General features: G+C 42.2%; 1 protein-coding gene across 2 annotated transcripts in view; it reads left to right on the top strand.

The window, feature by feature from the left end:
• LOC133607068 (cell adhesion molecule DSCAML1-like) overlaps positions 1-23,183 on the top strand; it is a 135,135-nt gene that overhangs the window by 85,255 nt on the left and 26,697 nt on the right. Inside the window, exons 5-17 of one of the 2 annotated variants that reach the window (XM_061961527.2) lie at positions 2,323-2,601; positions 4,693-4,968; positions 5,036-5,332; positions 8,316-8,588; positions 11,834-12,118; positions 12,251-12,370; positions 12,650-12,826; positions 13,377-13,576; positions 14,991-15,087; positions 15,184-15,312; positions 15,390-15,557; positions 15,626-15,696; positions 22,402-22,642. In XM_061961527.2, the coding sequence (XP_061817511.2) occupies positions 2,323-2,601; positions 4,693-4,968; positions 5,036-5,332; positions 8,316-8,588; positions 11,834-12,118; positions 12,251-12,370; positions 12,650-12,826; positions 13,377-13,576; positions 14,991-15,087; positions 15,184-15,312; positions 15,390-15,557; positions 15,626-15,696; positions 22,402-22,642 (2,613 nt within the window). Of the gene's footprint in view, positions 1-2,322; positions 2,602-4,692; positions 4,969-5,035; positions 5,333-8,315; positions 8,589-11,833; positions 12,119-12,250; positions 12,371-12,649; positions 12,827-13,376; positions 13,577-14,990; positions 15,088-15,183; positions 15,313-15,389; positions 15,558-15,625; positions 15,697-22,401; positions 22,643-23,183 lie in introns of those variants that run through there. The other variant, XM_072913815.1, reaches the window with a different exon arrangement.

Here is a 23,183-nt window from a genome sequence, read left to right as displayed (position 1 = left end):
GCTGTGCAAAGTTGTTGGATAATGGCAGTAACTGGAACACACTGTCATATACGCCAATCCACAGCATCCCAAACATTCTCAATGGGTGACATGTCCGGTGAGTATGCTGGCCATGCAAGAACTGGGATGTTTTCAGTTTCCTGGAATTGTGTACAGATTATTGCAACATGGGGCCGTGCATTGTCATGCTGCAACATCGGGTCATGGTCTCTCTTAAAAGTTTTACATCTTTGAGATCAAATCATGAAAAATGGGAGCTAAAACAAGTGTTGCATATATATATTTTTGTTCAATATAGCAATAAGCTATTGCTAGTGAGTAAGACCGGATGGTTTATTCTGACAATCGCTATGCCAACTAGCGATAGTGTTTAGCCCAAAATGTAGCCTTAATAGTGAAATGTAGCTGTGCTTTTAGTAAAGCTTACTGGGAAGCAGCCATTTTTATGTGTCTATAGCTTTAATGCAAATGAGCTGTGTTTGTCACATTTTACACACACCATTTAACTTGGCAGTGCTAATATTACTCACATTTCAACAGCAACATTATGCTTTGTTAGCTTATTTGCTAAAGAAAAATTAAAACGATCAAACTAACAGCTTTCACACCTGTAGCTAGCTGACTGACTGATAATTGGCAGCTCTGGAGGCTTTACTTTGAGATGAGTAGTGAAGCCATTTTTGTGACACAGCTGTCTTTAATTGGTGGGCTTATACACTGAGTGGGCTCCTTTTGCTTTAGGTGGTCAGTGATACCCCCTTTAAAAGTGGACCAAGCATGTGAAGAAAATAATAGATTTTACTTTTCAACTTTGGTTCGCATAAACATGGTCTGTACGGACACATATTACTACCATATTTTTCAGACTATAAGGCGCACTTAAAATCCAAACATTTTCTCAAAAATGGACAGTGTGCCTTATAAACCAATGCATCTAATGTACGTAATAATTCTGGTTGTGCTTACCGACCTCAAAGCAATTTTATTTGGTACATAGTGTAATGATAAGTGTGACCAGTAGATGGCAGTCACGCATAAGCAATATGTGTGGACTGGAGGTTGATGCCTGTTCAAATAAATTACGCTAGCATGTACCTCCCCGTGACTGCGTGGGTTCCCTCCGGGTACTCCGGCTTCCTCCCACTTCCAAAGACATGCACCTAGGGATAAGTTGATTGGTAACACTAAATTGGCCCTAGTGTGTGGATGTGAGTGTGAATGTTGTCTGTCTATCTGTGTTGGCCCTGCGATGAGGTGGCGACTTGTCCAGGGTGTACCCCGCCTTCCTCCCGATTGTAGCTGAGATAGGCTCCAGCGCCCCCCGCGACCCCAAAGGGAATAAGCGGTAGAAAATGGATGGATGGATGTACCTGTCAGCATGCAACACCAAAACTTTGATGTTTCATTGAGAATATAGAGGACTACACACGGCGCTCTAAAATCTGTCAAAATGTTTTAGTACGTCTTTGGTAAGCTACGAAGCCGTACTGCTTGATGGATTGTCGAGTATTACTGCTACCATAGTCAGACCTACTGTGCTTCAACTTAAGGGTATTATCATAGTGTGTATACCCATAATGGCACCCATTAAGAGACATATTATCTGCTGTTTTGTTTTGCAATATTATGCAAAACCAACTTTTCTTACCTACTGGTAACTGCTGATGTGCAAAAGTCCCACATTTTTGCACATCCACCATTGTAGTCCGTGTTGAGTCAATAAGATCCTTCTTTTTCTCTATACTCTTGTTGTGGGACATTCATCCTTCGCTGTTGCCATTTCTAATACAAAGTAACATACAGTTCTAACTTATATCTGTCAGTAGACTTGCTATGGAAGCGCTAAAAACTCGGCACGTAAATAAGAACGCCCACAAATCGGCGCAACATGACGAGATGGTCAGAAAGCGGCTTGAAGGCGGTCTGTAAAACATAGTCTGTGCAACATTTTGACCAAAGAACCACCATTGCATGGTATGTAGCCCAAAAGGACATGTTCTAAATATAGAAAAAATATATATATTACTACTTAAATGTGCATTATAATCCTTTTGTATGAAAATAGACCTGACTTGACCCGCTTATTAGCAGTGCGCCTTATTATCTGTTGCGCCATATGGTCCAGAAAATACAGTATTTCAACTTACGCTGGTCGATCACTAAACAGTTTCAGTTGAGCTTACCTCATTAATCGAACCTGATTATTTCATTGATTATCATTGATTATCTTTTACAGCACATATTGTGTACACTATCATATATAATGGTTATACATTGTGTTTATAACAACTGTAGTCGTAATTTTTACTTCTTCTTTCCCAGACCCCAATGAGTCCTCACCCACCATCCTGGACAGTTTCCAAGGAGGGGAAGTGTATGCAGGCCAGAGTATCGAGCTCCCCTGCATAGCGGGAGGTTACCCCAGCCCTACTGTGCGCTGGCTAAAAGATGGCCGCCCACTGCCCTCAGACGCCCGCTGGACACGGCGTTTGACAGGCCTGACCATCAGTGACCTGCGACAGGAAGACAGCGGCAACTATGCATGTGAAGTCACCAACAGCTTCGGCTCAAAGGAAGTGTCTGGACAGCTTCACATAATAGGTGTGTGAACACTATCCACACACACACACACACACACACACACACACACACACACACACACACACACACTGGGAGACTACGACACTGTCTCTTCTGGCTGGCAGACGAACACATTCACGTACTCCTCTACTATTGGTTTCACACATACACACACACGAGTGTCAGTAACAAACGTGTGAGTGTAGCTGTACATGATGCCCCAACATGTCAGCTCTCAAAATGGGCGACAGGGCTGTAATTCACTGAGACTGAAGCCATAACACAGCTGCCTGCACCACTCAGCATCACTGAGGAGGAGGCTGAAGAAGATGAAGGTAGACCAGAGACCAAGGGTCAAAGACAGGGTGACCAGACATCCCACCAAGACTGGACTAGAATGTCATTATGAACAAAGTAACACAATAATACAAGTTGGGAAGGACGATACAGTAAAAGTGAAAGTGTGTAAGTATACAAGTAAATAAAGATGAGATGGGAAGAGACTAGCAAAGAGGTCAGTGTTGCCAGTGGGCACATCATGGTAGCCCACTCGGTGACTTTGACAGGATGGGGCGGTGCTTGGAAGGCACAGTGATGCCCCCCAGCACACACCACCAGCTGCCATATTGCTCACTGACATTCGTACACAATCATACACACCCATGCACACACACACACACACGCACATACACGCACAAATGGACATAGATGTGAAGAGATATTTCCAGCTGCTTTTTTAAATGAGTGTGTCCAACTGATTGAGTCACCACCGTTGATTGTTCTCTCACTTCCTTTTTTGCCTCCACTATGAATTTAAATACACATTGTGTGTTACTCCACGGTCAAATGGTAATTAGAACGTTGGTGTCACGTTAAAGTGCAGAATCATTCTAGGATATTTTTTTAATGACACACTAAAAACAACATAAAGAAAGCAAGTCAAGCATTCCCATGGATGATTTTAGTCTATCCAATAATGGCAACTTTCAACTTCCAAAGGACATAACATTTTAATCCCACATATTCTATGTCTCTAAGGATCCTTTACTTTTTGGTAGGAATGGATCAAACTAAATGACGCCTCAGTGAGTGTATGGCACTCTTACGAGCTATATTGACACTGCACTGATACTGTGTTGCTGTTTCATAACGGTCATCCACCATCTACTAACTACATTTGACCTGCAAAAGTTGCACAAAAAGGAATATAAAATATGCAACTCCAGCCAGTGAGACAAATAGCATACAGGAAAGAAGAACATTTACCTTATTTGGTGCTGTTACATCAAAGTTATGTTACACTTCTGATTTTTTTTTTATGTTCTGTTTAGATCAATGATGGTGACAAAAAAAAACTATGTCAAACGCGGCACGCCACTCTTTCGACTTCATTTACAATGAGCTGTCACCTGTGAGCCGAAAAGAGTGTTTTCTGATAAACACAGTTTGGCGCATCGCAGCCGAGTGATACAGCAGTTGTGTCAGTCACTTGTTTTTTTATCTTAAAGTGACACACATCAAGACATCAAGGGACTCGGTATCACTCTCTTTTTTTAATATAAAAAAATTACGGTAATAATGTTTCAGTATCGTTTGAGAATTAGAGTTACGTGAATAATGTGATGTACACTTCACTGGGGACGTGTTATTTTATTCACACTTGCTCATTCGCTCGTCCTCCATTTGAGAAAAGTTGCGTCCTTGAGTGTTTATGAGGGAACTATAACCAAAATCTCCAATTTGACACCTTTTGTAAATAAAAAATCATGAAACCACTCTTTTTCTGTATTTCTAAATAGACTGAATGTACATTTGCTTGTAAGATAAACATTGCTTTAGTGAAATATTAAATTAATGAGGTTCAGCATTACTCTATTTTGCAGTGTTGCAAAACCTTTTCCACAAAAACACTATATTCATATATTAAATTACAATGAGATGGGTTTTTTCAATTTGCATATGTGCATGTATATATCCTCCCGTCCTAATTGCAGACTACTGAATGGAATTACTTAAAAATGCTACTGTATACAATACTGTGTTAATATCACTCTGTTGAATTATCTGTGATTTATGTCTCTAATTTTTCTTCGTGATACATTCTTCTTTCAGATCCACTTCGAGTGACTTTGTCCCCCAAGAACCTGAAAACTGGCATCAGCAGCACCCTGTTCTTCACCTGCACTGTAGAAGGTTCGCCCGAGTACACCATCAGCTGGTACCGAAACACAGAATCCATCTTCCCCGACCAGCACATCTCCATCCAGGGGCAACACAATGACACACTACAGATCACTGCAGCGCAGAAGTTCCATTCTGGAGCCTACCAATGCTTTGCTTCTCGCAAGGGTCACACAGCGCAGGACTTTTCCATCATTCTGCTCGAGGGTATGTAGGAAAGAGACAATAACTAGGACAAAATACATGACAAATCATACATTTGTCTTTCTCTCAGATGGTACACCTCGTATCATGACGTCCTTCAGCGAGCGGGTGGTGAACCCCGGCGAGCCTTTCTCCCTCGTGTGCGAGGCCAAAGGAGCCCCGCCTCCCTCCATCACCTGGACGCTAGACGACGAGCCTGTAGTGAGAGACTCCACCTACAAGACCAGCCAGTACACCCAGTCGGACGGCCTGACCGTGTCCCACGTCAACGTCAGCAACCCGCTCATCCGCGATGGAGGAGTCTACCGTTGCGTCGCACGCAACTCGGCCGGCAGCGCCGAGTACCAAGCGCGCATAAACGTAAGAGGTGCCTGTCTGCTTTTCAATATAAATGCACTCTACACCTGACTCTACACAAATACAATAGACATATATCAATTTACAATACATATGAACTTAAATCTACAATCTACAGTATGTAAATATAGACAACAGGCGAGTGCAAAATTCTAATTTGAATTGAGAATGTCTCCCAATTTCAATTTCAACCGAGGTTGCAAACATAAAGTCAAATTACAATTCCAGTTTGTATTGAAGGAAGTAGAATTGAAATTACATGAAATTCCAGTTGAGAATGTTGGTGTATTCCAGAATCTAAATTTACAGTTTATTCCACACATAACTATTTTACATATTTAGTCCCTCAAGGATTTCGCAATGTCGCAATCGCGCCAGGCCTTGCAACTATGTCTAAAGCCTGCAACTTCCTTGCTTATTTTTCGCCAATCAAATTTGTCTCTGAGCAGTGTTCTAACTTGCACTTCAACTGCCTAATCACAACGTATGTTTGTTTCCTGGGTAGACAAAGCAAGAACAGCAACATGTAACAATATATCAATTATTTATTGCTCATACATCCTAATTGTGGTCCTCCTGCTTTGCCTACTTCCTGTCCTTGTCTATTGCACTGTCACTAAGTGTTCTGGGTAGTGTAGTATATAAACATGTACTTCCTAGTTTACATGTATTTATTTACTCTTTATTTAACCAGTGTAAAACAATTAAAAGCAGATTTTCATTTGCAATGCTGACTAAGCAAAGAGGCAATATTTACATGGGATATATTGAAGTGTAATGATAATCTTTCAATATCTCTCATTTACCAACAAAAATCAGCACTAGCGCTATAGATTGCTCTCAACAGTTCACAAATGATCCCAACATGCAGGGATTAATGTGTTGAAACATAATTGAATGTTTAAGATGGACAAACACTTTCCAAGCATAAAACATACACTGAGAATGTCTGCAACTTCTCGATGACAGAGCAGACAGTGGAAAACAAGGAAGTCGTTTCTTTCTATAATTGTAATTCATTGTTACTATTATTATTTGTGATTACCATAATTTCCGGGCTATAGAGCACACCGGTATTTACATCACATCCACCAAATTTTAGTAGAAGTACTGTAGATATTTTTACATATATTAGCCACACCGTCATAGGATCAAGGGTGATGGGTCAAATGCAGAGAATAATTTTGCTACACCTAGTGTGTGTGACAATCATTGGTACTTTAACTTAATAAGCTGCAGATGGAGTATTGACCGGTATGAAATGTTTAGTAAATGTTTATTTACATTCCTTAATTGTTTCCAAACGTTGCCTGTCACACGGCAGTAAAACAGCTGATCAAACAAAACACAAGTCATTGTTATGGACCCATCTAGCTCACTAATCTGCCTAGCAGACTCAAAACTCCACGGTCACGTTTTGGTGAATGCCCGTAACTGAAACAACACAAAAAGAGTGCCGTTTTAAGTTAATAATACTAACACAGACACTTGTAAACGTGTTAGCATACTCGCTAATGCTAACGACGCTAGCTTGGTTACATTACGATAGCGCGTACAAATATGCATGAAAACACTCCTACAGACATCACACATGGGACGGTTTTGTAAGTATTCATTGTTTTAGTTACATTGTAAAACTTACTTACGTTGCTTGGAGTGATGAATGAAGAATTATTTCGAGCAGAAACGCTATGGACAAATATACTTCTGACACGAAACAGGAAGTATATTGTCAACCCGCAGCACCTGCATTGAGCAAACTCGTCTAAAAGATGGCTCCCTAGAACAAACAGTAACACCTTTTCAGTGTCTCTGTCGGCATAATATGAAAACTAAGTGTTGAATACAAAACATTATTACCGCACCGTTTGATAAGCTGCAGGGTTTAAAGCGTTACAAAAAATACCGTAATTAATACAGTGCAGTAAATTGGACAATGAGCTCTGCGTATGTGCTTTTTCTGCCATCTAATGTCCACAATACTTTTAATTGTGTGTATGTGGTATAACATGAATAAAACATCGATACAGTTTTTGTTTTCCATTTGTTGAAGTCCTCTACTTTTTGTAGTTAAGGTCACAAAGAAGACTTAAAACATTTATAACAAATAAAATCACAATTTGACTTAATGTTAGTGAAAAAATGTTTTTTTTTGCTGCAACATACCAAAAAAGCTGCCGCAAATTCAGGCATTTTAGGCTGCGACAACCACACAAAAAAAAAAAAATTCAGAAGGGACTTCATATTTCACATAGATAATAGTACTGTAAACATCATGTACACATAACATTTTAATTAGTAGAAATACAAGCATCTTATTTTAAACCTATAATTAAATATAATGTTTTGTAGAAAATACTACATTTCCCAGAATTCGTAACTATATCCAAGTATTCAAAATGGAGGGAATTTGTGTTCAATTTTATTCGAATTTGCTGTATGTCACGGTAAAGTGGATGCTTAGAAGGAACTTAGGTTCAAAAGAGTTATGAATTGGTAAGAATCGTCCTCTTCCTGGTTCAAACCATCAAAGATACGCCCTAACTATGCTCACGCACGGAGAAAAATAGTGTTTGGACTGATTTATCGTCTTGTGCACCTATTTATTAGCAACAATACGGTATCTTTTGTTTACCAATATCTCTCCTGTGGGTATGAGACAGCCCTGATTGACAACCAAGTTGGTGATTTTGCACAAGCCTTGTCCTCATATACAAACTTTGATCTACAGAATAGCGTACAGTATCTGTAGGGTTAAAATAAGAAATAAATACAAATATCCTCAGTCATATTTTAGCAAAGGGAGCATAACTAACCTCCCTCTCTACCTCTCAACTTGCCCCAATCACTCTGTCCATCGACCTGTATCGCTTCACCTTCTGTTTCCATGGCTGCTCCCTCGCTCTGCCATGACCTCCCTCACCTCATCGGCCCGTCTCTCCAACCACTGTGTCTGCCCCGCCACCCCCTCCCGCTCGTCCCCGTGTCTCCAGGTCCACCCCGAATCAGACCCATGCGCGACATGACCGCAGTGGCGGGCAGGAACACGTACATAACGTGCCGCGTCATTGGGTACCCATACTACTCCATCAAGTGGCTGAAGGACGGCATGCAGCTGCCCGATAATCACCGTCAAGTGTTGTTCGACAATGGCACCCTAAGACTGACGGACGTGCAGAAGGGCGCCGATGAGGGGACCTACTTGTGTAGTGTTCTGATCCAGCCCCAGGTGTCAATCAACCAGACCGTTCATGTCACTGTCAAAGGTAAGTGGAATGAATCAATTCAAGTGGTCTACATACAGATACAATTATAACTGTAGTTTTCTACAATTCAGTGTGTTGGGTAGCATTAGTAATAGACTGCAATGATAATAGTCCAATTTAGATCATCAAGTATCATTATACTATGCATATTTTATATTCAATACAGATTAGTGATTAGTCTTCTATTAAAAAAAAATTCTCATAATACTGGCTGTAATAAAAGAGTGTTTAAAATTGTGTTTGTATTAGTGCTGTCAAACAATCCAATTTTTTTAATCAGATTGATCACACTTTTTGCAAAGTAAATTATTTGAGTGCACCTTTGAAAATCACCCCAATATTTTGACACAAAAGCAATTGTATTGTCAGGATGTCATACATGATTGTATTTTTACTTAAATGTAATTTTTTTATTTGTTCAAAACTTGAAAACAGTGACATTTTTTAGCAAGCAGTCTCCTCACTCATCTTTGCACTGTTGTTTGCATTGACCTGATCACTGACCACAAACCAATGTGCTCCACCTTTCAGGTAACCATTGGTGGTCCAGGTAAAGGAGCGTGTGCGGCCAAAATAAATTAATTGATTAATCAGCGTTTATACATGAATAATCCAATAATGTTTTGCGATTAATCCTATGAGTGGCAACTTTGACAGCCCGAGTTTATATGCCAATTATGTTATTGGTTTTATGGAGCACAAATGACAGAACCAGAATAATTCTGGCCGGCAACAAATGGTCACTGGTGCCCTGCATGGTACATCTGCAACCTAAAATGTTATTAATCTCATGAAGGATTTTGTGGTCCAAGCATGCTGTGTTGTAGCTGTTGGAGAAAAAAACCTCTAATACAGTAGTGCCTCAACTTACGAGCTTAATTAGTTTTGTGATGGAGCGCCTAACTCAAAACACTTGTGTCTGAAATAAATTTAAATTCTTGCCAATCTTGTTTGTGTGTGTGTGTGTGTGTGTGTGTGTGTGTGTGTGTGTGTGTGTGTGTGTGTGTGTGTGTGCGTGCGTGCGTGCGTGCGTGCGTGCGTGCGTGCGTGCGTGCGTGCGTGTGTGTGTGTGCGCATATACTGTATATGTATGTATGTATATTAGGGCTGTGAATCTTTGGGCACCACCCGGTTCAATTCGATTTTTGGGTGTAAGGATTCGATACAGAATAGATTCTCGATTCAAAATCAATACTTTTTCAATAACATTAGGTGCCTGTTCTATGATTAACTACGTTCCTCCAAACATTAGGTAAACAGCTCAAATACATTACTTTATTACTTTAAAAAAAGCTGGTTGTGTTAAAAAAAAAAGTTCTACCCTAACATTTAATAAAGGCAAATACAAATAAGGCAAGAGAAGTATACAACACTTCTCTTTTCTAGCAGATATGATCATCTACATCAACAATGTGATTTGCCTGAGTGGCTGGACAGGACAAATTAAAAAAAAGGAAGACATTTTTTTTAATCGATTAAAGATCATTACAAATAAGAATTGCGATTAATTCTAAAATCAATTTTTTGACACCCCTAGTAGTCAGATATTTCTGTGTATTGATGACTGACTGATGATTGTGTGACGATATTCACAGTTTTTTTTCCAGATTATTGACATAAACATGGCATTGTGACTTTGTCTTTGTGTACCGTTTTTGGACACTGTATTTTAGCTGTAAAAAGTGTCACCCAACCTGCTGTATGTGTCCCTTTTTAAGGAACACTTTAAACACGTGGAGGTTGCTTTGCATTAGTGAAGAAAAATCCTAAAATGCCGTAAAATGGGATAAACGCTGATCACACACATACAAAAAAATCACACAATAATGCCTGATAAAATGCCAAAACGTTATGACAGAACACCTCCAAAAACTGAATGGAATTTTTCATTATTTTTACTGAATAAAAATCAAGAATGTACATTAAAACAAAGAATGTGGGTTTTACAATATTAACTATGAATGACAAAACACTTTAAATAGACCAAAAAAGACTATATGAGCGTCACTCCCAGACCACCTACTCAATTGATTGATCTTTTGCAATAAAGCAAAATGCAATGAAGATGCAACAAACATGGCAAAAGATGAATGCAAAAAATAAAAAAGATCCACATACCTGGTATGATATAAATTTTCTGCAGAACAGAACTTTGTTGTAGAAATCTGCTTGCGCGTCTGTCGCTCACATCCGCGTCCCTCGCTGGCTGCTCTGTAAAGAAACCCTGCTTACTCTGCTTCATGCCTTGTCTGCCTGGAGCTTCTGTAACGTAGTCCCTATGATTACTTTAATGACTCAAAAGCGCAGAGTCCAACCATTGGAATACTTCTATAATTAAGGACTTAGGGTAATTTGAAAACGGCACTTCACATTATATTGTTAAAGTTAAAAGTTAAAGTACCAATGATTGTCACACACACACTAGGTGTGGTAAAATTTGTCCTCTGCATTTGACCCCTCCCCTTGTTCACCCCCTGGGAGGTGAGGGGAGCAGTGAGCAGCAGCAGTGGCCGCGCCCGGGGATCATTTTTGGTGATTTAGACCCCCAATTTGATGCTGAGTGTCAAGCAGGGAGGTAATGGGTCCCATTTTTATTGTCTTTGGTATGACTCGGCCGGTGTTTGATCTCAAGGTGGACACTCTAACCACTAGGCCACTGAGCAGGTTATTGGTAGCTACAGTTTTGATGTTAAAATTTAAAAAAAAATATTTTGAAATGTCTGCCAGGCCGCGGGACGCATTTTGCCCAGGTCTGGCTTATAGGGAGGTGCAGCCCTGGGTGTAGTCTGCCAAAGTTGCAAGTGCACCACCATTTTTTTTCCTAATATACCACTGGTCCAAAGTTATATTTTGTATATTAGGGTAAACTGATAGATTTATTCCGCTGTCAGTGACGTAACGATGGTAGCAGGACAGCTGCAGAGGTGTTTAAGGGTGTGTGCATGCGCCTGCGTGTGTCTGATTTAATTAGATGAATAATAATGAAGCCTAGATTAAATCCCCTAGATGTCTCAGCTGTAGTACCCCCACCCCAACCTCCATTACTATGGCAACGGAATGACTTCCTCCTGCCAATTGGATCCAAACCAGAGCAGCTATTATGGGCTACAGGAGATGGTGGTTAAAGGGGGGCAAAGAAGAGGGGCCCTACTGGCCAATGACCTTCTCTCTCAGCATCGCTGCAGATGGCCTGAATGCCACTTCTACAAACTACCATTATTCATCCCAACCTCTCTCTTCCTTAGTGCCACCTCTCATCCAGCCCTTCGACATTCCCTCTACCTCAGTGGGGAAGCTCATCTACATCGCTTGTGTGGTGTCATCCGGGGACATGCCTATACGTATAACCTGGCACAAAGACGGCCAGCTCATCGTGCCGGGCCCCATCTCTGGCGTTGCGATCGAAACCAAAGAGTTCATGAGCTCCCTGCAGATCTCCAAGGTGACGCTCAAGCACAACGGAAACTACACCTGCATCGCCAGCAATGCCGCCGCTACTGTCAGCTGGGAGCGGCAGTTGATCGTTACCGGTGAGGATGACGTGACTATTAATTGAGTCATAATAGCTGTATTATTTGCTCATTTGCATAGGAATTCTGTAAGCTATTTCAAAAACGCTCTGTTTTTATTCAAGGAGTTGATTGCGATATTGTGTCTCTCAGTGCCCCCGCGTTTTGTGGTGCAGCCCAACAACCAGGACTGCATCTACGGTAAAGCTGGTGTGCTCAACTGCTCTGTAGAGGGTTACCCACCTCCGAAGGTCATGTGGAAACATGCAAAAGGTAAAATAATCACTGCATTAAACACGGAATATGATAAATAAGTTATAGCTTTAACATGTATTTACGTTGATTGGCAACACTAAATTGGCCCTAGTGTGTGAATGTGAGTGTAAATGTTATCTATCTGTGTTGGCCCTGTGATAATGTGGCGACTTGTCCAGGGTGTACCCCGCCTACTGCCCGAATGCAGCTGAGATAGGCTCCAGCACCCTCCACGACCCCTGAGAGGGACAAGCGGTGGAAAATGGATGGATGTATTTACGTTGTGTTGTCCAACAGGCGTAGGAAACCCGCAGCAGTACCACCCAGTCCCCCTAACTGGTCGGATCCAGATCATGTCAAATGGATCTCTGTTGATCCGACATGTGCTTGAGGATGACCGCGGATACTACCTTTGTCAGGCCTCCAATGGAGTAGGCTCCGACATCAGTAAGAGCATGATCCTTACTGTCAAGAGTAAGTGTCAATCATTTTTTACTGCATTGAAATTGGTTCTTTTTATGACTATCCCAAAGTGTGCATAGTGTATGTTACGCGCTGAGATTTTTGGTTGGGAATCAACTCTTGCAAAATGCATTTTTTGCCCCAGGGTAGTACTAGACTGTACCAAACCTAATAAAAACACGCCTCTGTCCTTAACTGGGGGTAGATTTACTATTGATGGATGGGTTCCATCTGACAGTCTGTGTGCTGTCCAATGTTTTGGTGTGGAAAAGGGCTGATGAATTAGTGATGAAAACAAAACCACGGGAACCCCTACGATCAATAATCTATGTCTGAGCGCAGTGGAGAGAGAAGACCTGCGGAAGGAGACGCACAGCAAAAATGCAGCAAAACATGGCCAGCAGGGCTTCAAGCGTGAAATGTAAATGGAGAAAGAAGGAATAGAGATGTCTATACATTTGTAATATATCCTCTGTTTCCATCAGCTCATTCCCGCTCCCTTGTCCCATTACGTCATATAATGCTGTTTGTCACACTGACTCGTGTCAATGATTACTCTCAGTTCCTGCCATGATCACCAGCCACCCCAACACCACAATGGCGAGAAAGGGCCAAACCAAGGAGTTGAACTGCACAGCTCGTGGCGAGCAGCCCATCATCATCCGTTGGGAAAGAGGGGACACGGTCATCGACGCTGAGAGAAACCCACGTTACTCAATCACCATCAACAAGAAGGGAGACGAAGTCATCTCCACCCTAAAGGTTAGACACGGAAGGGTTATTTTATGTCCAATAAGACTATCCTATAATGTTGTCCTCTGATCTGAGGTGACCTAAGAGTGAACTTATCAAATTGGAAATCAAACCAAAAATCTTCATGTCTGTGTGGAAAGCCGATGACTACCGAGTCACCTGAGTCTCAGCATAATACAAATTAATTGCTGTAACACAATTAGGGCTGCCGCTATTGATTAGTACTTGAGTGATCTATTGATTTGTTTGTTCGATTAATTCGAGTAATCGGATAAAACACACCTTATAGCCTCAATGCAAATTTTTTTCTGCTTGCCATAACCTAAATTCATTATTTTTTCTAATAAATGCAAACCTCTATCTTGTTCAGTAAATTATCAAGTCTGTGATAACACTTTCTCCAGGATTTTTCCAGTCTTTTTTTAAGTTAAGTTTTTTTTATATTAACAATAGAAAAAAAAAACACCATCATTTCCTCCTCTTGTATGTCCTCTTCCATGTTGCAGGTTGTGTATCTTTGTTGTTGCTATAATAGTTGCTATTTTTCATTTTTTTCTTAATTTTTTTAGCTTGCATTTGATCACACGACTCACACAACTATCAAAATTGTTCAATGCCTGATATTTTTATCATCTTGGGTGGGGTCTAAAACAAATAATACACATCAGATTTAGAACATTTTAATGTGTGTACCCCGTTTAATGAACATGACTTGTCTGATGTCTTTAGGAGCAATATGGCTGAAGCCAGGGCCGCTCCTGACTAAACTGGGGCCCTAAGCAGAAATGTATTTTGAGACCTCCCCCATCCCTTTACAAAAAATGTTAGCATTTTTTTTTTCATGTGAAAAATAATATTTTACTTGCGTTTATTCACATAAAACAGAGTCGCGGGGCCCTACCACAGAGCATGATCGGAAAGGCGGCCCTGGCCATATTTACAATATGTGCTGAACTTTATTCAAAAGGCCAGGTCAGATGGATTTATACTTGGCTGTATTGTTTGTATCCTGTATATAAGGATGTATTGCTAAGCTTGAAATTGGCATAATGAGATAAACATAACTAGCATTTGTAGTATTTTACACTAAATACCACCAAACTACCTCATACCTTTGCACGCAACATAACACAATTGTTTAATACACAACACCCTGCTCAATGTGACTTATTTTTCCCTTTGTTTTGGGATTAATTTTTACCGGTGGAGCAATATTCTTGTTTACTTGCACTATTTATTATTTATGGCTGGCTGCTACCTGGCCCTCGGTAACCAATTTTGTTCCAAGCATGTAAGTGTTTTTTATTGGGATGACAAATGAACACCTTGAACCTTTTAGTCAGTGAGCCTTTTTGACGTATGGTTTTTATTTATACATCTGAATTTATTTATTTAATATTTTTGTGTTCATTGCTCCTTGTAGCTTAACCCAGCTGAAAGAGGAGATTCTGTCTTCTTCTCCTGCCATGCAATCAACTCCTATGGAGAAGGCAGAGGACTTATCCAACTCACTGTGCAAGGTATCGTGCGTAGCGACCACTTACAAACCAGCATCTAATGAAGCTCTGGGGGAAGATATGTGATCGCTCCTATTTTGCATACACACACAACCACAGAACCACCGGATCCCCCTGAGCTGGAAGTGAGGGAGGTGAAAGACCGGAGTATGAACCTGCGCTGGATCCAAAGATTTGATGGGAACAGCATCATAACAAGCTATGACATTGAGTACAAGAACAAATCCGGTAGGTAACTAAAATCAAAACATTACTTGTTTTCATGATCTATGTCATTTAAAACGTCAAATGGCTCCACTTTTCAGACTCCTGGGACCACATGTATACAACCAGGAACATCTCACCCACCAACAACCAAGCCAACATTGTGGAGTTGCACCCGGCCTGCGTTTACAGCATCCGCATGTATTCCTACAATAAGATTGGGCGTAGCCTTCCAAGCAAAGAGCTGACCATCAGTACAGAAGAAGCTCGTAAGTAAACAAAATGTAATCTAGGAATTGTGACAGTCATGATTCACTGGTTGTTTTTCCATCGCCAGCACCCGACGGGCCGCCGATGGATGTAATTCTGCAGCCTATGACATCACAGAGCATTCGGGTCACATGGAAGGTAAATCAAGTCTTTTGGAATATTCCCGTTTTTGAAGAGTGTTAATGCTCAGCAAGAAAACGAGTAATGGATGATATCGGCTTGCATCTAAAATATCAAATATAAGCTCCGATACAAAACAAATCAAACTTTATCTATAAAGCACTTTCCATACATAAAAGAAATGCAACGCAAAGTGCTTTACAGACTCAAAAACAATACCCCGATGACCCAGATCCCCCATTATCGCACACACGTGCACGCACACAAATACCAAACACACACACACATATGCAAATATATGAACAAATTAATGCATGGCTGAGTACAGAGGAAACATGTGAGTAAACACTATCACATGAGCCATCTGCATCAGTAGGTCATCAGACCACGGCCACCAGGATGTTGACACAAAGCGCTCCCACAGGACGGCCGATAACCCCTGATGCAGATGGCTCCCTCTGAGGAATGCTGAAAAGTAGGAATAATAAAACCTGTAAAATAGTATGAACCATGAGTGGAGATAATGGATATAATACGAGTAATACATATGAAGATTAAAAAAAAAAAAAATATATATATATATATATATATATATATATATATATATATATATATATATATATATATATGTCTTAATAAGGTTATCCAAAAAATAGTGCTCGATACCGTAGTAGAGCGCAATATATGTATGTGTGGGAAAAAAATCACAAGACTACTTCATCTCTACAGGCCTGTTTCATGAGGGGGTTCCCTCAATCATCAGGAGATTTTAATGGGAGCATTCACATACCATGGTTTATATAGGGCACAGAGTGGGTGGGTACAGGCTGGTGTAGGGGCGTGGTGATTGGCTCATGTGTTACCTAGGAGGTGTTTCCGTCTGTGGCGGCATGCTGATACAATTTCGCTGCGCTTGTTGAGGGATGACAGGTCTGGACGGTATATGATAAACAGTTTCTCTTTCAAGCATAGGTTGCATCTTTTATTACCACTATATATATATACACAATAGTGGTAATAAAAGATGCAACCTATGCTTGAAAGAGAAACTGTTTATCATATACCGTCCAGACCTGTCATCCCTCAACAGGCCTCATGAAACAGGCCTGTAGAGATGAAGTAGTCTTGTGATTTTTTTCCCACACATACATATATATATATATATATATATATATATATATATATATATATACACAATAGTGGTAATAAAAGATGCAACCTATGCTTGAAAGAGAAACTGTTTATCATATACCGTCCAGACCTGTCATCCCTCAACAAGCGCAGCGAAATTGTATCAGCATGCCGCCACAGACGGAAACACCTCCTAGGTAACACATGAGCCAATCACCACGCCCCTACACCAGCCTGTACCCACCCACTCTGTGCCCTATATAAACCATGGTATGTGAATGCTCCCATTAAAATCTCCTGATGATTGAGGGAACCCCCTCATGAAACAGGCCTGTAGAGATGAAGTAGTCTTGTGATTTTTTTCCCCACACATACATATATATATATATATATATATATACATACAGTAAATATATAATAAATAAATAGAACTAAATAAAATATTGCATAACTAATAAGATAAAAAGTAAAAGTACAATAGGCTTCAAGATATTTAATTAATATTATGTAAAAGCCAAATCAAAAAGGTGGGTCCGAAGCCTGCTCTTAAAAACATGAACGTTCCCTGCAGCCCTGAGGTCTTCCGGCAAGCCGTTCCATAGAAGGGGGCCATAATAGTGGAAAAATGCCATCCCGTGACTTTGTGTCTTGACTTTTGGAATAATTAGGAGATGAGTGCTGGTGGATCTCAGGGCCTACGAAGGTTCGTAGGGTAAAAGCAAATTTGAAAGATAAAAAGGCCCAATACCATAAAAACTTGTATAAACCATAAGAAGAACCTTAAAATCGATCCTGAAACATACCAATGCACAGATTTTAAAACTGGTATAATGTGAGCTCGCCTTCTGAGTCTTAGCCAGGACATGTGCCGCTGAATTTTGGAGTAGTTGGAAATGTGCAATAACCTTTATAGGAAGACCAAAAGCAGGGCGTTACAATAATCTATACGACTTGCAATAAAATCATGCATTAGCGTCTCCGTGTTGCCCTGAGAGAGAATTGGGCAAACTCTGGCTATATTCTTAAGATGATAAACTATTTTTGTTATATTTTTTATATTTGGTATAAAGTTCAGAGTAGAAAACCTGCCCAGATCTTTCACTTGGAGTGATGGATTTAAAGAAAATGTTTGTAGTTTTGATTTGTGTTTCTCTCTCAGGGCCTCAGGGTCAATGACTAAAACTTCAGTCTTGTCCTGGTTAAGCTGTAAAAAGTTATCTGCCATCCAGGATTTCATATCTAAAATGCAATTAAAGAGTATCAGTTAGTCTTGTGTCATCAGGAGGCATGGAAATATACAACTGTGTGTCCTCAGCATAACTGTGGAAATTAATTTCATGTCTCCTGATAACACTGCCAATTGCAATCATGTAAATATTAAAAATAATAGGACCTAAAATTGATCCTTGAGGAACACCACATGTGATTTCATGGGTCTTTGAGGAGCATGTATCCATACAAGCAGTCCTGCAGTATGTTTACCTTTGCAAAGCTGGACAGCCAATTAACATCTAAATGTCCTCTAATAAGCACACAAAGTTGGTATTTTCTTGTATTTTAGTGAAGTCATTTACAAAATGTAAACATTGTAGGCTGTAGGCTACTTGCAGACAGCAGCTACACAACAGCCAAGCACACACAGCACAGCACCCATGCTTAACATACAGCATGTAATAAGTGATCTTAATTGAACAGTATTGCAGTCTAAAACAGCCCATTAATCAATATTAACAAGTATCAAATAATTATATATAGGGACGGTGTGGCGCAGTGGGAGAGTGGCCGTGCGCAACCCAAGGGTCCCTGGTTCAATCCCCACCTAGTACCAACCTCGTCATGTCCGTTGTGTCCTGAGCAAGACACTTCACCCTTGCTCCTGATGGGTGCTGGTTAGCGCCTTGCATGGCAGCTACCTCCATCAGTGTGTGAATGTGTGTGTGAATGGGTAAATGTGGAAGTAGTGTCAAAGCGCTTTGAGTACCTTGAAGGTAGAAAAGCGCTATACAAGTACAACCCATCCATCCATCCATCCATCCATCTTCTTCCGCTTATCCGAGGTCGGGTCGCGGGGGCAGCAGCCTAAGCAGGGAAGCCCAGACTTCCCTCTCCCCAGCCACTTCGTCCAGCTCTTCCCGTGGGACCCCGAGGCGTTCCCAGGCCAGCCGGGAGACATAGTCTTCCCAACGTGTCCTGGGTCTTCCCCGCGGCCTCCTACCGGTCGGACGTGCCCTAAACACCTCCCTAGGGAGGCGTTCGGATGGCATCCTGACCAGATGCCCGAACCACCTCATCTGGCTCCTCTCGATGTGGAGGAGCAGCGGCTTTACTTTGAGCTCCTCCCGGATGGCAGAGCTTCTCACCCTATCTCTAAGGGAGAGCCCCGCCACCCGGCGGAGGAAACTCATTTCGGCCGCTTGTACCCGTGATCTTGTCCTTTCGGTCATAACCCAAAGCTCATGACCATAGGTGAGGATGGGAACATAGATCGACCGGTAAATTGAGAGCTTTGCCTTCCGGCTCAGCTCCTTCTTCACCACAACGGATCGATACAGCGTCCGCATTACTGAAGACGCCGCACCGATCCGCCTGTCGATCTCACGATCCACTCTTCCCCCACTCGTGAACAAGACTCCGAGGTACTTGAACTCCTCCACTTGGGGCAAGATCTCCTCCCCAACCCGGAGATGGCACTCCACCCTTTTCCGGGCGAGAACCATGGACTCGGACTTGGAGGTGCTGATTCTCATCCCAGTCGCTTCACACTCAGCTGCGAACCGATCCAGTGAGAGCTGAAGATCCTGGCCAGATGAAGCCATCAGGACCACATCATCTGCAAAAAGCAGAGACCTAATCCTGCAGCCACCAAACCAGATCCCCTCAACGCCTTGACTGCGCCTAGAAATTCTGTCCATAAAAGTTATGAACAGAATCGGTGACAAAGGGCAGCCTTGGCGGAGTCCAACCCTCACTGGAAACGTGTCCGACTTTCTACCGGCCATGCGGACCAAGCTCTGGCACTGATCATACAGGGAGCGGACTGCCACAATCAGATACCCCGTACTCTCTGAGCACTCCCCACAGGACTTCCCGAGGTACACGGTCGAATGCCTTCTCCAAGTCTACAAAACACATGTAGACTGGTTGGGCAAACTCCCATGCACCCTCAAGGACCCTGCCGAGAATATAGAGCTGGTCCACAGTTCCACGACCAGGACAAAAACCACACTGTTCCTCCTGAATCCGAGGTTCGACTATCCGGCGTAGCCTCCTCTCCAGTATACCTGAATAGACCTTACCGGGAAGGCTGAGGAGTGTGATCCCACGATAGTTAGAACACACCCTCCGGTTCCCCTTCTTAAAGAGAGGAACCACCACCCCGGTCTGCCAATCCAGTGGTACAGCCCCCGATGTCCACGCGATGCTGCAGAGTCTTGTCAACCAAGACAGCCCCACAGCATCCAGAGCCTTAAGGAACTCCGGGCGGATCTCATCTACCCCCGGGGCCTTGCCACCGAGGAGCTTTTTAACTACCTCAGCAACTTCAGCCCCAGAAATAGGAGAGCCCACCACAGACTCCCCAGGCACTGCTTCCTCATAGGAAGACGTGTTGGTGGGATTGAGGAGGTCTTCGAAGTATTCCCTCCACCGATCCACAACATCCGCAGTCGAGGTCAGCAGAACACCATCCCCGCCATACACGGTGTTGATAGTGCACTGCTTCCCCTTCCTGAGGCGGCGGATGGTGGTCCAGAATTGCTTCGAAGCCGTCCGGAAGTCGTTTTCCATGGCCTCACCGAACTCCTCCCATGTCCGAGTTTTTGCCTCTGCGACCGCTGAAGCCGCACACCGCTTGGCCTGTCGGTACTTGTCCGCTGCTTCAGGAGTCCTATGAGCCAAAAGAACCCGATAGGACTCCTTCTTCAGCTTGACGGCATCCCTCACCGCCGGTGTCCACCAACGGGTTCTAGGATTACCGCCACGACAGGCACCAACTACCTTGCGGCCACAGCTCCAATCAGCCGCCTCGACAATAGAGGCGCGGAACATGGTCCATTCGGATTCAATGTCCAGCACCTCCCTCGTGACATGTTCAAAGTTCTTCTGGAGGTGGGAATTGAAACTCTCTCTGACAGGAGACTCTGCCAGACGTTCCCAGCAAACCCTCACAATGCGTTTGGGCCTGCCAGGTCTGTCCGGCATCCTCCCCCACCATCGCAGCCAACTCACCACCAGGTGGTGATCGGTAGAAAGCTCCGCCCCTCTCTTCACCCGAGTGTCCAAAACATGAGGCCGCAAATCCGATGACACAACTACAAAGTCGATCATGGAACTGCGGCCTAGGGTGTCCTGGTGCCAAGTGCACATATGGACACCCTTATGTTTGAACATGGTGTTCGTTATGGACAATCTGTGACGGGCACAAAAGTCCAATAACAAAACACCACTTGGGTTCAGATCCGGGCAGCCATTCTTCCCAATCACGCCTCTCCAGGTTTCACTGTCGCTGCCAACATGAGCATTGAAGTCCCCCAGTAGAACGAGGGAATCACCCGGGGGAGCACTCTCAAGTACAACCCATTTATCATTTATTTATATTAGCATACTACTTACACATTTATGGAGTCCGAGGCAGAAGCATATTATAAAGTATACAGTAACAAACGTGTTTGCGTCATTCAATTTACTGCGTCATGAGTAGAGATGTATACCGAGTACCAGTATTTTTTGGTACTGATTCATAATTGGGTCAGTCTAGGAGGACCGTTAAGATTCTAGACATTCGATATGGCTATCGGTATTTTTTTCGTCCAGCTGACCTTTGTAATTATGACGCACTGTCACATTCAGTTCAGGTGCTGCTGGTACACATAAGAATTTAGCTTGGAATAATCACAAATAAGGAAGCAACACTACACAAAAGTTTGTAACACAACTATATATCATCCTTTAAAGTCCCATCAAAGTCACGGACGCTAAGAGTTAGTGTCGCGATTGATTTGAAACTGCCTCTGCCGTGCTTCATCAACCGTACTCCTCGCGATCCTGATTGATATTAATCCACTTAAAAAGTGAAAAATGTAAGTAATATAATAATCTATTAAGTTGCTTTAAAGAAATACAGCATCCTCTGAAAGGCTTCCATTCTTCAATGTGTTTCAGTTTGTTTTGTCTCTTGACTCTACAAACTCGACAATTGCTCACTGAGTCTTTTTATTGATATAATACACACTACACAGACACATACATCAGTCGGTAGCTGTCAACACTTAATATAGCCTACTGTCCGTCACTCAAATACATCACCTACCTAAAATACTAAGTGATTGTATTGATTTATGTGATATATTTTATATGACATTAAAGGGACGTTCCCTGCACATGAACGCCATACCTAAATATTATTTCCAACTGAGGGTAATTGTAATGAATAGAAACACAGTGATGGATCTGTGTGTTTTTTTCAGGATGATGACATAACTGCAATAGCAAACTTGTTAGAGACATAAATAAATCTTCCATGTTAAATTAACCCTTTGAATCCATTGTACATCAGTGTTTATTCTGTTATTTTTATCAACAAATCTCTTCAAGGCTCCAAAGAAAGAGCTGCAAAACGGTGTGATCCGCGGCTACCAGATCGGCTACAGAGAAAACGGGCCAGGCAGCAATGGCCAGTACAGTATTGTGGAGATGAAGGCTACGGGAGACAGTGAAGTGTACACCTTGGACAACCTCAAAAAGTACGCCCAGTACGGAGTGGTGGTCCAGGCCTTCAACAGAGCTGGAACAGGCCCTTCTAGTACTGAAATCAATGCTACCACTCTGGAAGATGGTAAGGGGGCAGCTTAAGGTGACAAGATGATGAGGGAGTAGAAAAGAGTGTATAAGATGCTACAAAATATGTATTAGCTTTCCTTGTTGAGTAAAGTAGCAATGGGGCAGCAGCACATTAGTCAAACATCCATCTGTAGACACACACGCACACATACGTACACTAAAAATGGTTAAATTAGATTTGCAGCACATCCCCTTGTGAAGCTTTCTACTTTAATTAGCACCCTCATTAGGCTGGTAGAGGCCCAGGGAGGAACAAGGAACCTTATTACGCTCATTTTTTGCCTCCCTTTTCTTGTCCTCCTGTTGCTTTTGGGTCCATCTTTGTCCAACACAGCCAATCCATGAATGTGTTCTTTTTTCATCCTCTCACTTGTTATGGTTGCTTGTTTCACATGCTTGTGACTGACCAGATAGGTCACCTAACTCTGTCATTACAACACCGATTGCATTAACGATGAACATAGTTGTCTTTCTATATATTTCATCCTCCATATTGCATCCCAGCACACCCTCATTTGCATATGAACCCCTAAAGG

The sequence above is a fragment of the Nerophis lumbriciformis genome, linkage group LG09 (assembly GCF_033978685.3).
Source record: "Nerophis lumbriciformis linkage group LG09, RoL_Nlum_v2.1, whole genome shotgun sequence".
Classification (NCBI taxonomy): Eukaryota; Metazoa; Chordata; class Actinopteri; order Syngnathiformes; family Syngnathidae; genus Nerophis; species Nerophis lumbriciformis.
This window is presented reverse-complemented; position numbering and strand designations above follow the sequence as displayed.